The 12,635-nt window shown below is 41.7% G+C and overlaps 1 protein-coding gene across 2 annotated transcripts in view; it reads left to right on the forward strand.

Moving 5' to 3' along the window:
* The window catches only part of gpr158a (G protein-coupled receptor 158a), a 70,261-nt gene that overhangs the window by 30,580 nt on the left and 27,046 nt on the right, over window positions 1-12,635 (forward strand). For both annotated transcript variants that reach the window (XM_019266957.2, XM_019266958.2), the window contains exons 3-5: window positions 4,680-4,782; window positions 8,146-8,372; window positions 10,391-10,459. In XM_019266957.2, coding sequence (XP_019122502.2) covers window positions 4,680-4,782; window positions 8,146-8,372; window positions 10,391-10,459 — 399 coding nt within the window. The remainder of the gene's footprint in view (window positions 1-4,679; window positions 4,783-8,145; window positions 8,373-10,390; window positions 10,460-12,635) is intronic.

A 12,635-nucleotide genomic window follows, 5' to 3' on the forward strand; every position in this document is an offset into this window, starting at 1 on the left:
CGTTTAGGACACTGGCCGTGTGATACAGCAGTGAAGTGATGTCACTGGTAGGTTTCCGAAGACTTCGGTAGATATCATCTAAACGGTTCAGAGTTCAAATGAAACTCACTCCCCTCACAGAGGTCATGAACGGGGATATTATTTAGATACTGAAGCAGGTTGTAAACATGTTTATTTCTTCTTACGGAGGATGACTCACTTCTGCAGCGTGTCTCAAGCGGCCACCTGAGGAAGAGTCGCTCCACAATAGACACCGATGTAGGGCGATGCATGCGAGCTGCGACTTGTGATAGTTTCTTCTCGCACTTATTCCGAAATCATTAAAAATAAACACAATGCACGAGCGAGGGAGAGAGAGATTTATCTGTTTGGTTTATCGGTTTGAAAGTGACGGTAAATACTACCAGTGCACATTTCACAAATGTAGAAGTAGTGCTGGACTCCTTGAATTTGATTTAAACTCATATTTATATCAGTATTAAATTATGAATTCATCGCAATGTTACAAAGAGCACAGATGTAAGAAACTGCATCCAAGCCAGAAGAAGAAAGAGAGAGAGAGGGTGAAAAAACGAGAGATGGAGTGTGTGTTGTGTCTATTTTTGATTCCGGCGGCCCTTTCATAAGTGCTCTGTCGCAGGCAAACCATGCTGGTCTGACAGCGTGACGCACTCCGATAAAAAGGCTCTCGCTCGCGGTCACACACATGTCACCATGGCAATTAGCATGTCAGAGTGTGCGTGATTGACAGCTGCCACAGCTGGGATGTAAACAACGACGAGAGAGAGGCGCTGGTGGGAGAACCTGGAGCTGTAGGTGTCTCTCTTACATGTGACTGTCATGAAGAACAAACGAGGGAGATCTCTGCGTCCACAGGTGGAAAACAAAAAACAGACGGACTGAAACACTTTTTTAAATTTTCATTATTCTTATAATTATCTGTTTTTAAAGGGCAAATAAATCTATTTCCCGCGTCTGTGTCAGATCTGATCAGAAACCCGTACAGTCAAACACATTATTCTCAATCACATGGGCCTAATTAATTAATCAGTTAATTTGATGTGATTTCTGCTCTCCGGCAGCTCAGTTGACGCCTTCAGCTCGTTATGGAGCGAACAATATGGCTGCCCGAGTTGCTCGCTATCAACAGAACATCATCGCGCGTAATTGATGGCATATGTCACGCATGTAGAAGTAGGTCACTGCCTTATGTGTGCTCGGTTTGAAACACAAGAAGAGCGGTGTGTTGTCTTATAATTAGAAAAGATTCAGCTGTATTGTGTTTATATAAATAATCCTGTAAAGACCATGACAGCATTTCACATTTATACTCGGATATTGATTTTTTAAACATGTTTTTCCTTCTAAAAAAAGTAGGAGCTTTATTTAGTTAACTATCTAATATACATGATAGAAAAAAAATAAATCTTGCACATATTTGGCATTATTGCTTGATTGCCAATTAACTTACTTTCAACTAAATGTTTCATGTATAAAGTTTTTTTACATTCACTATTTAACATAAGGTACAGTAAAACACAGTCGTATTTCCAGGCAAAACCTTGATTTATATGCCATTTTAAGGAAATTTATACAGAATAAAGTACTATTTTATATTAGAGACTGTACAGTAGAATACTGTAATATATGATGGCATTCATATGGTATTTTCCTGTCAAGTTTATGGCAAAACAGAGTTTCATTTAATGGGAAAAAAACCTTTTTATTTATACAGTAAAATACCGTAAATGTGAAATCAGTACTAATATCCTTTTATCGTAATTAGAAGAAGTTACACCGTAGATTTTACTGGAAAAACAGTGTAGAGATCTCAGACGGCAGCATTTTGTTGATCAAGGAAAACAGTGTAGAGATCTCAGACGGCAGCATTTTGTTGATCAAGGACCTAAAGGTTCATTTTTATTTATGTTTACCCACCAAAAAACTATTATTACCATTAGCTAAGCCAAAAAAACTTTCGTTGTTTATGTGCGTGTTCTTCCAGCATTACCGCCACCTGGCGATAAATATAAATATAGGGCAGCATTGGCTGGAATATGAATGGCAGTGCATGCATCAATAAACAAAATTAGGAGCTGCTCATCAAAACAAATACCTTTAAGTTGCCTCCTTATGTGATAAAAAATGCCCTTTATTTGATTTTAAATCAATATTTCTGTGAGAACACGTGTTTGAAATTATTATAACTTCAACCAATCAATCATCTTTAACGTCACCCAACAGCGTGACATTCATCACAGGTGTCTCCTCGGGGTCCTTTATTCATGTGTGGAGACCTTTACAGATCTGGTCCAAAAGCTCCATTTTATGGCCCGTTCACACGAGTCTGGCTCCTGGCTGGACGGCTGCCGCTAATATCACATCACACTGATGGCATGTAGCCGGGAGGCAGGCTGCTCCCCCCCCGTTCAACATACTCCACATCCGAGCGCCCTGCATCAATCACCGCAGCAGGCAGGAGTGGGATGCACTGCCTATTTCTGGGCTATTTCTGGATCTCCCTGTCACACAAACGAAAAATATGCATACTCACACACACACAGAGAGACACACACACCTGTCTCAGGCAGTTTCTTCTAGTGTCTGTGAGGTAGGCATATTAAAAGTGGCAGGCAGTAGCTGCAGCATGCTTCACCTGTCCTGAGGAGACAACAAGCGCTCATTTAAAGCAGGCTGGTTTTTATGAAGGGATACACAACTCACCAATATGGAAGAACATCCATCCTGGAGATTATGTAACTCTGACACCTTCAGGATGTGTTAAATTAAACCCTATATCTCTTACACCAACATAAAGACTTTTATAATAATACATCAGAATATCTTCACACTTTGTCGTTGTTCTTGCACTTGGCATCATGATGCTTACTAGTTTTCTGTAGATCTTTGGTGGCTGCCACCTAAACTGAGACCAAGTCAAGACCAGACAGTATCAGTAGCTTATATTCAGGCAAATCTCTGTGAGTGAAGTCTGATTCCAGCCTTGTCTTGTAAGCCTATTTCAGGATTCACAGACTGTTCGTTTTCTTTTGGACGCCTGAAGTGTAAAAATGTATTTTTGGTTTATTATGAAATGTGGTGGAACAGAAAAATCATTAGACGATTAATGGGAATCACTGGTGATATCACCACAGTTGTGGTCTTGGAATAAATCCTGAGTCCTCCTTGCTAAAAAAACCAAGACGAGAAAAAAGGCGATTGATTCCAAGACCTCACAGTTAGTATGTAGTGGCTTTGCCTTTATGCCTTTTATATTTTTTGATAGCAACAGCTGAAGACAGATCAGCAAATCAGGGGACAAAGAGGTGGTATGACATTCAGCGAACGGAAATAGGTTGGAATTGAAGCAAGGCTGCTGTGGTACGGACTCAGCCTTAGTACACGGGGCGTACGCTCGACCAGGTGAGTTATCAGCAGAACCAGCAGACCGTAAAATCAAAAGAACGAGCTGAAAGATGCTAAAACGCCACATAGGGAAACAACCACTGACTGAGAGCTGCAATACGTGATAGTGGCATACGTTTCTGCGCATCTGTTCAACCAAACCAAATATTTCAACATCAGTCTTCTGTTGAAGTCTCAAAGTACAGGTTCATGATTTTTAAGAAAAAACCCCAGACCCTTTTCAAGGCCACTAAAACGAGGAGCCGTCTTCAACACATTACTGTAGTGCCACTTTAAATGCTTCGCTCTCTTCAGTGGAATTTGTTTGAGGAACTTGTCCGTTGAATAGTAACCTGGTAATTACCTTGTGCTTTTGAGCCCCGGCCGTCATCTCCAAGGCTTTGACTGAGGGGGCCCTTACACTCTCAGACTGAAAAATGCATTCAGACCTCACTGAGGAACTTGAGAGACAGTCAGAAATAGCTTCCTCTTAAGACGTGCAGAGTCCAGTCCGCCGTGAGGAGCGTCACAGCGACCGATGCTTCATTTAGACGCCGCCACTGGCCTCGCCTCTAGATCTCACAGTCAGGTCACAAACACTTCATAGCGTGTCAAGTGTCAGATGAAGTACCGCTGCTATTCTGGGCTGGCTCGTCGTTTCTTGGGATTCATAAGTCATTATCATCTCCGCTTAGATAAACAAGTTCACGTCGCGTGAAAATAGGACGGTTATGTATTTTTGGGGGAGAGAGAAAAATTCAGGCTTTATGCGAGTGACCCGAGCGTTCATACGCGGAGAGGAGATGAAATCTCATTCCCACAAGAAATAGAATTAATGGCTCTCCTTTAATCATGCAAATAAGTCTGTTCTTAATTTAGATATTAATTATATCTTGTAATTTGGCAAACAGCGCACAAAGTCTGCCAAAGGTGCCCCCTGACGCCCCTCGTGTTTTTTTCCTCTGTTTCCTATCACACTTTCAATCAAATGGAAGAAGCTTCGCTAATTTAATATTGAGTGTCGGGAAGGCACAGCAAGACGAGAGAGAGAAGGAGAAAACTTGAATAATTAGACCGCTGTCCTTCCCACAAGACGTCTGATCCTGCGTTCTACTTCTACAGACGCTTTACTTTTGGGTTTGTGTTGACATATTTAACTGATTTTATATTGTATCAGTCTGCATTGCAGAACGACAGGTTTAAAATTTAAGTTAAAGTTGCCTCCACTGTCTTCTCTCTGTGTGATTGATGCACATCTTCTTGTCTCTCCACAGTGTTTGCCAATCCACGGTCACGGGTTTGTCTTGGACAAGTACAAGTGCCACTGCAAGAAAGGATTCTACCACCACAACAGAGTAGCTGTCAATGGCTTCACGGGTAAGTCAGTTATCACCTGTTTTAGTGATAACACAGACAACATATTGTTTTATTGGGTCCCTGCAGGGTGATTTCATTTAAAAGGCAGCCAGGCAACATAATCAGTGAAGGTACAGTTACAGTAATAACAACTGCCTGAAAGCAGATTGACAAAATATGTCATACAAAGTTCATTTCTGACTTTTGGAAACAGAAGTTTAAGAAAACACTTCCTGGCACTTTGCTCTCTCAGTAAATGTTGCTGATTAAAAACCATGAAATGTGGTTGAAAGCTCTGAAAGGAAGAAGCTAGTGAATGGACCTACTGGTGTTACTGTTTTTTTGTTTTAATTGGCAAATTCTAAACTAAACAGCATGAACAAGTCCTGAAATATTGATTTATCGCAGTACTTTTGGGTAACCTTCCTTTTTGACTCAAGCAATCTGGGGTTAGGATCCCACATTGGGTCATTTAGTATTTTTACAGACTTCGTTGTCATCTTCAAAAATCACATACAAGGTTCATAATTTAGCGTCGCAAGAATTTTACACCAAAAAAAATTTGGTCAGTCAGAAAAGGTCACTTACTTTTTTAGGTATTTCCTCTTTTTCCCAATGTACATGACCTTAAAAATTATTTTTAAGGATTAAAAGGTTCAAAAGTTATGAATTCAGTATTAACTCTGAGCCTGGGTGAAGTACTGTGCGTCAAAATTCATATTACTAAAATCAGTGGAACTTATTGTTAAAGGCAATTAAGGCAATTTCTTTCTAAATACATTAAATATGTTGGAAAACAGTTGCTGCAAACACGTGAAAAGATTTTGAACGATATGTTACTGAAATGTGGAGTTAGAGGTTCAAACTGGTTTTCAGTCTCAGGATTTTGTGGGCGGTCCTTAAAGGGTGGCTCGATGACACGCTGAGGCCACCCTGAGCAGAGAGATAGAGATGAATTCATCTCACTCAGTGTTTTGAAGTTAGTTGCTTTAAAATGTGTTTGGGGGGGCGTTTCTTCAGCGTGTTCAGCAGACACGCCCCCACAGTCCTGGAGCTGAGAGTTAATTTTTACCAGATTTTGAAACCTAATTTCATAAACTTGCCGATATTTTTAATCATTCAAATTTGGCCGGGTGGTTAATAACACTTTCTTCTTTGGTCTGACAAACTCAGAACATATTTATTCTTACTCTACACTTGTAAACTATATAACAATACGTGCTACCTAATAGAGCTTAATTTTAGCCAACACAGGATGTGAAGGAGGTAAAGAAAAAACAACGTAGGGGCTTCCTGGAGGTTAAGATCAAGACAATAACAAAGACTAAAAAGTCTCCTTCTGATGTCGATGTGTGCTAATTCCTCATGCCCATGTTAATTATCAGCTACTGAACAGCTAGTTGAACGCCGTGTCCTTTATCCGGCACACAACCTTCAGATGCAGTTCAGACTTTGAGCTCATCACAAAATCTTTTTTTACGAGATCACATTTCAGGTAATTTGCCAGCAAAGGTTAAAAAACAACAACAAAGGAGGCTGTTTGGAAGAGGCGCCGCTTGATGCAATGCGTCTCATTTAGGTGTATAAACATCAATGTGTTCGTCTGACTCTGCTTCCGAGGTGCACGTATGTTTGTCATGCATCAGCTGTTTGCAGAAGAACTACACGTTCACCTCATGTGTTGCATGACTGCGGTAAAAATGAGAGAAATACCTGCTACCGCCCTGAAAACTGAAGTAGCCTCAGTACCTGTGGAGGCTAATCAGGTTCAAGATGGGGAATTAATGCTTGTTACTTTTCTCAGTTTATTCTGTCTGCTGTGAGTTAATTAAAAAAAGGCTTTTGCAGACACAGAGCCCCAGTGGTTTCCACCTGCCCTCCATCGCTCTCGCCGCCATACTTTCATTACGATCCCGTCTCGTCCCGCTCAGACACTCACACAGCGTGATCCTCTGTGTCTATCTCAATTTTACCCCTTTTTCTCACCCATTTACCTCCCTCCATCCTTCACTCTACCCCCTTAAAATATTTCTCTTTCATGCACAAGCCTCCACAGTTTTTTTTGCTGGCCTGTTTACTTTGCTGCAGGGGAAGCACATAACCTCGCCCGTGCATGTGTGCAAGTCTGCATGAAAGCTCAGTGTGTGTGTGCATATATGTGTGTGTGTCTTTGACAACACAATAATAGAGAGGAGAGGCAAGCCTGTTAGCGAGGCGTAGTGCTGCAGTCTGGCCCACCATGGGGCCAATAACAAGCCTGTTAATCCACAAGGGGACATCCTTGACACTCATTTGCAGAGAAAGCCAGTGCAACTCACTTTCCTTTTGTCTCCCAGTGATCTTCCACTGTGGATCGTGCATATAAATATGTGGGAGAAGTTACTATAGCTGTTACTGTCAGTCAGCAGTGGAAGAAACAAACCAATGAGAATACAGCTAAAGGATGTGACTCATTGCTACGGAGATAAGTGGTCCTTTTGAAGGGATCAATGATGTGCAGAGTCATAGCTTTGAAAAATAGGCCAGTCTCTTTTTAAAGGCAAAATCCCTGCAAATCTCTGAGACAATGGCTGTTTCCAATAAAGCCTCCATAAAAGCTCTATATAAGTCCACCATTCGTTATCGGCCCCACCATATGGGCATTTCTCTCTAGGGATTTCTATAGAAACCAATAGCTTCTTCTTGTCCCCCTTGGTTGGTTCGGGTTTTTACCTTGCGAGGGAGGTTTTTTTTTTCAGCGTCACCAAACTCCTTTTACTTTGGGCAACAGAGCAGCTCCTTTTGAAGCAGTTAGTGGTTTAGTGGCTGGTTTACACCCCAACCTCAGTGGTAATTCCTGAATGCATTTACTTTCCCATCCAGATCTTGAGCCTTGGATCGTATTTTTTTTTATTTTATGGTTTCAGCCAACAGTGCCCTCTGTTTTAATACTCCTCCATTGTCTCCGTCTTTGTCACGGTAGACTGAAGTTCTGGCATGTCCTCCGCATGCTGAGGAAGCAGCAGTTATCAGCCTTGTATGATATGCCAGTGACTTAACAAGGTGCAGCGGTGTTGACTTTTCATGTTCACACATATAGATCCATCTCCCTCGTGTTGACACAATGTCGATGAAACCTTGTAAGGTCAGAGAGGGATAAGCATATATATATATATATACACACACACTCAGTCTGTCATGGAGAACTTCATATTTTCAGCATAGAGGTGACAAAGGAGGTTTATTGCATGGTTCCTTCTTGTCATTATTTCAACCATTTAACTTGTTTAAGGTACTGCATACATTTTTATGATCTGTACACCTCCTGGGATATTGTTTCGTAGAGCACGAAAGTGATCAAATCTGCAGAGCGTTGATGATCAATGCCCATCTTGTATTTTACAGGGATGGGTAGAAAGGGAAAAGCTGCCGACAGCGGTCCCAATGCGGACGAGGGGTCCTCCAGCGACTGCATGCCGTGCCAGCAGGGCTGCGCCTACTGCAAGGACGACACCCCCTGTGTGGCCCGAGAGGACGGCGCTCTACGCATGGCCGTGCTCTCCTTCCAGTGCCTCTGCTTGCTGATCGTCTTTGTCAGCATGGTGCTCATCTACCACTTTCGCAGGAATAAGGTACGAAGGTGCACACGTTTGATCCGTCCATGAGATTTCTAGACTAAAACTCAGGTCACCACGCAATAATATCGTCACAGTCTTTACGGAATTTGACGTCATCGTTAAGAAGTTTGAAATCTCAGCAGTGCACGCACGGAGTCGATTCAGAATTACAACATCACATCAGTTACTTGTTTGATCTTTTCTGGGCTGTGTGGTCATCAAAGCCCGTTGGATCAATAAACCAGTGGATCTGTGAAATGTGGGTGGTCACAATAAAGCTTTGAAATCATTTCAAACAGCTCGGATGCTACAGATCAACTCGACATCAACAGCTTGGACTGCGACCAGTTTGTGCAAATAAGAGCAACAAAGTGAAATTTACTCATCAGACTCTGATTTATACATCAGGCCTCAGACTTCTTTCACTTTTGGAATAATAACATGCAGGCACGCAACTTCCTAAAGATGAAATCTGTGTTAATTCACAACATACATCGAGGTGAGGTTACGACAGCATCGTCTTAATATATTCCCTACATTACCTTGAAGGGAGATGATATTTTCCCTGCGTCATCAAAAGCTTCACAAAACTTAATGCAACGTCTGGAAAGTGAAGATTTCAGATTCAGCCCATGCATTAGATATTTTCCAGCGTTTCAGCAAAGTATCAAGTCTCGCTGGATTCAATAGTGCGGTATGGCGCTACAACCTAGGGGTGTGTGTTTCTACTACCATCGAGCTCGAGTCCTGACAAGCAGCTGCAGATGCATGATTGTACGCTTCAACTACAGACAGCTTTTAGCTGATTCATTAACATATCAATCTGCAATGTGAAGCGGTAATACAGAATTGCTTCTGTGTGCAAGTGTACGATCACTGCTGAATCTCTGCACAGTGTTGCTTGAAATGAAAGTTGGTGACTGAGCTTATAAAATTCTCTGATCCAGTTGCAACTGTCAGTTAATCGTCTTAATTGACGTTTTCGCCATCACGTTCCCGACAGGGCACCATCTAGCTGCTCCCTCACACCTGAAGACTTTGTCATTATGTCAACCAGGGTACAGAACAAAAGCATCGCTCCCCATTAATGAAGCAGATGAAACTTTCAGATACTCCAGGGCTCTGTCATAATTATGTAATCCCAATTAATCTCATCAAGCTAAATTTAGGAGCTTTAGTTTCAAAGCTCTTCACAGACTGATGAATTAAAAACAGTTGAAGATGTCCTCTTTGAAAAACTCCCTCCATGCATCGCGTCAATTAGAGGACGACATGTTGTTAAATATCTTACACTACAAGAGAAACGGTGAACCCTTCCATAAAAAGTCCTCAAGGCGAGAGCTTTCACTTGACTTTGTTCTCATTCAAACAATGGAAAAGAAAGCTCCGTTCCCCTTTTAAATCCTCCTGGAATATCCGGATATTTTACATGAAGGGTGTTTTAAACTGCACTCTATACATTTCATAAGGAATAACAATATTCTCTTGAAATTTACTTGTTGCATGTAATCTAGGAAGAGTTACGGAGAAATATCTTTATCAAAGTGATGTCAGAGGAAAGTTAGCGGGGAGAATCGAGGGCGAGTAGAGCTCATAGTCTGTGTTTCAGATAAGATATTAAAAGGTACCAACGAGCATCTGTAAATAAATGATGCTCAGAATTTGAATTTAGTTGCAAACTCCACAAGCATTAGCTTTAGCTCCTCTTTAGCTCCTTTCAGCTTGTTGTTTTGGTGCATTTGCATAGAGCGACGCTTTAATGCTTTAATGATTTAACTCTCTCAGCTCTCATGAGCCTCGTTTTCCATTTCGTTAAGTCAGCAATAAGCTCGTGAATGTGCCGTACTTCAGCATTTAGCTGCAGAGGGGGGGCGGACGTTGGTGGAGACCAAACCAGAACTACAGCAAGTGTGAATATTGGACTACTGTTGTGTTTACGAGTTTTTGTTTGGGCAAAATCTTAAATTAAAGCAGGTTTAAATATGATGCATACCCATGAAGTTTAATAATTGGTGTCTTCTCTGTTTTGGCAGAGTATCAGAGCATCAGGTCTAGTCCTACTGGAGGCCATCCTGTGTGGAGCTCTGCTTCTCTACTTTCCGGTAAGCCTTAGACACTGTGTGTGTGTGTGTGTGTGTGTGTGTGTGTGTGTGTGTGTGTGTGTGTGTGTGTGTTTGTGTGTGGCTTGCATCCTTTCATGTGCTCATTCCTCGACGTGTTTTGCTGATAATCCTCATGCCATGCTCCTTTGAGCCGCAAACAACAATCTTCTCCTTGACTGAAGGCTGGCATTCAGTCTGACCTTCAGTTCACACTGTCGCTCATTCATCTAAAGCAGAATCAGAGCTCAGGACAAAGTTTCGTATCGGCGGCAGCCTGTACAGAGAAGCATCGTTTGCCCTGTCAGACGGTACAAGCCTCATAAATCACACCGTCGTCGTGTTGGTGCTGTGTTTTTCTTCTTCTGACAGCCGTGATAAGCTACGAGTTTTCACAGCCGAGGTGTGCGTGTGATATAACGGGACGGGCAGAGACAAACATCCCAGGGCTTGTTGGTGACCCCCTGCTAACTGTACACAGAGTCGGCCAATGAACCCAGCAGCCCGTCAACGCGACCATCTGTTGACCAGCCACTCACGCTGCTTCGTGCAGACTGCGATCCTTCAGACCTTCACGCAGAATAAACTCCTTTATATTTAATATGACCTCAACCTCTTTACAACTTTTTATTCTTACGTCATATTCTGGACACTTTTGGACTTATTTATATATATTTAAATACATGAGAACCTCTCCTAGTCATTAACTTTTAGGGATGATCAACCCAAACTAAGCAAACTGATCATATTTGGTTAGTTGAATATCATTTTTCAGACATAAATATCAAACAACCACTGATTCCAGCTTATCAGATGTGAATATTAGATGTTTTTATTTGGTATATATGACAGTAAACTAATTCTTTAGTGTGTTTTGGACTGTTGCTGAGACAAAACAAGCAGCTTTTTTACTATTTTCTGACATTTTATTTACAAAGATATCAAATAATGAAGGAAATATTTGTTAAATTAACTGATGAAGAAAATAATTGTTAGTTGCAGCTGCACTATGGGAGTGAATTTGTGTTTATTACACTGTTGGGCAGACATTTTAAAGGTTTCACTTGTATATCTTATAGCATGGATTTTCTTGACACACATTGATCAACAAATGTTCATACTAAACTATTCATACCAACACTTTACATGACTGTCTTGAAGAAAGAAGGAAGTGTAAGCAAAGAAAAGTATCCAAGTAGAAAAATACTTTAATCTTTATGTAAGACTGAGACTCTTTCTTCATTTTATGTACCAAAACATTGGATAAATATAGAGTTTAAACAATCAATCCATGTTGTGATGTTGCTTTCCAACTTCTGAAGCACCACATTCTTCCTGCAGATGACCAGACTCTGTCCAACACCCACATACACATTGATTTACATGAATATACCCATATGTACTCCTCTTGGGTGCTCGGGGCATTGGCTAATTGCAATTTAGTTGCAATCATGTGGAGCTATATGCTTAGCGAAGCAATGCAAGGCAAATGTAATTAAAGCCAACTGATTTAGAGCCCGGCTAATCAATGCAATTTGCTGCGACAAGGTCCTGGAAAGTAATAATGTTTGAAATTTGCAGAGTGAAAGCAAGCCGGGAGTCAGGTTATTGGTTGGTGAATGAATGGCTAGTAGATGATAATCCTGTTTCCAGCCGGTGGAGCGAGCGACGCCGCCGAATGCTAAAAATAGGTCGCTTGTAAGGTTCTACAAGGGGAACTTAACTTTGTAGTGCAGCTTTAGATGTATTAAGATTCAGTTTATTCTGCGCTGTGATGCCCAAATGGTCACCGCGAGCTCGGCTTTGATCAAATATTTCTTGGCCTGATCATGTGAAAACATGAGCGGCACGCTAGATTGATCTCCACCCTGATGCATTTCCATGTCCCCCCCCCACTGCGAATCCCACATGAGCCACGGCTTGCGAGGGTGAGACGCATCACTCCCAATCTAAATATAGATTCAGAAATATTCCGCCGCCGCCGCCGCCGCTTCTTCTTTTTTAAATAATTCCACTGTTATTAAGCAGCAGGAGACACATCTCATCCCGCTCCCGTGGCATTCGGCTTTGTGTTGTAATGCAACCCAGCAACACCCCCCAATTTTTGTCTCCAGAGTGTGTCACATGCAATAACTTCACCCCCCTCCCTGCTTACCCTCTCCTGCTTTGAAATGAAACA

The sequence above is a fragment of the Larimichthys crocea genome, chromosome XXIII (assembly GCF_000972845.2).
Source record: "Larimichthys crocea isolate SSNF chromosome XXIII, L_crocea_2.0, whole genome shotgun sequence".
In the NCBI taxonomy this organism is placed as follows: domain Eukaryota; kingdom Metazoa; phylum Chordata; class Actinopteri; family Sciaenidae; genus Larimichthys; species Larimichthys crocea.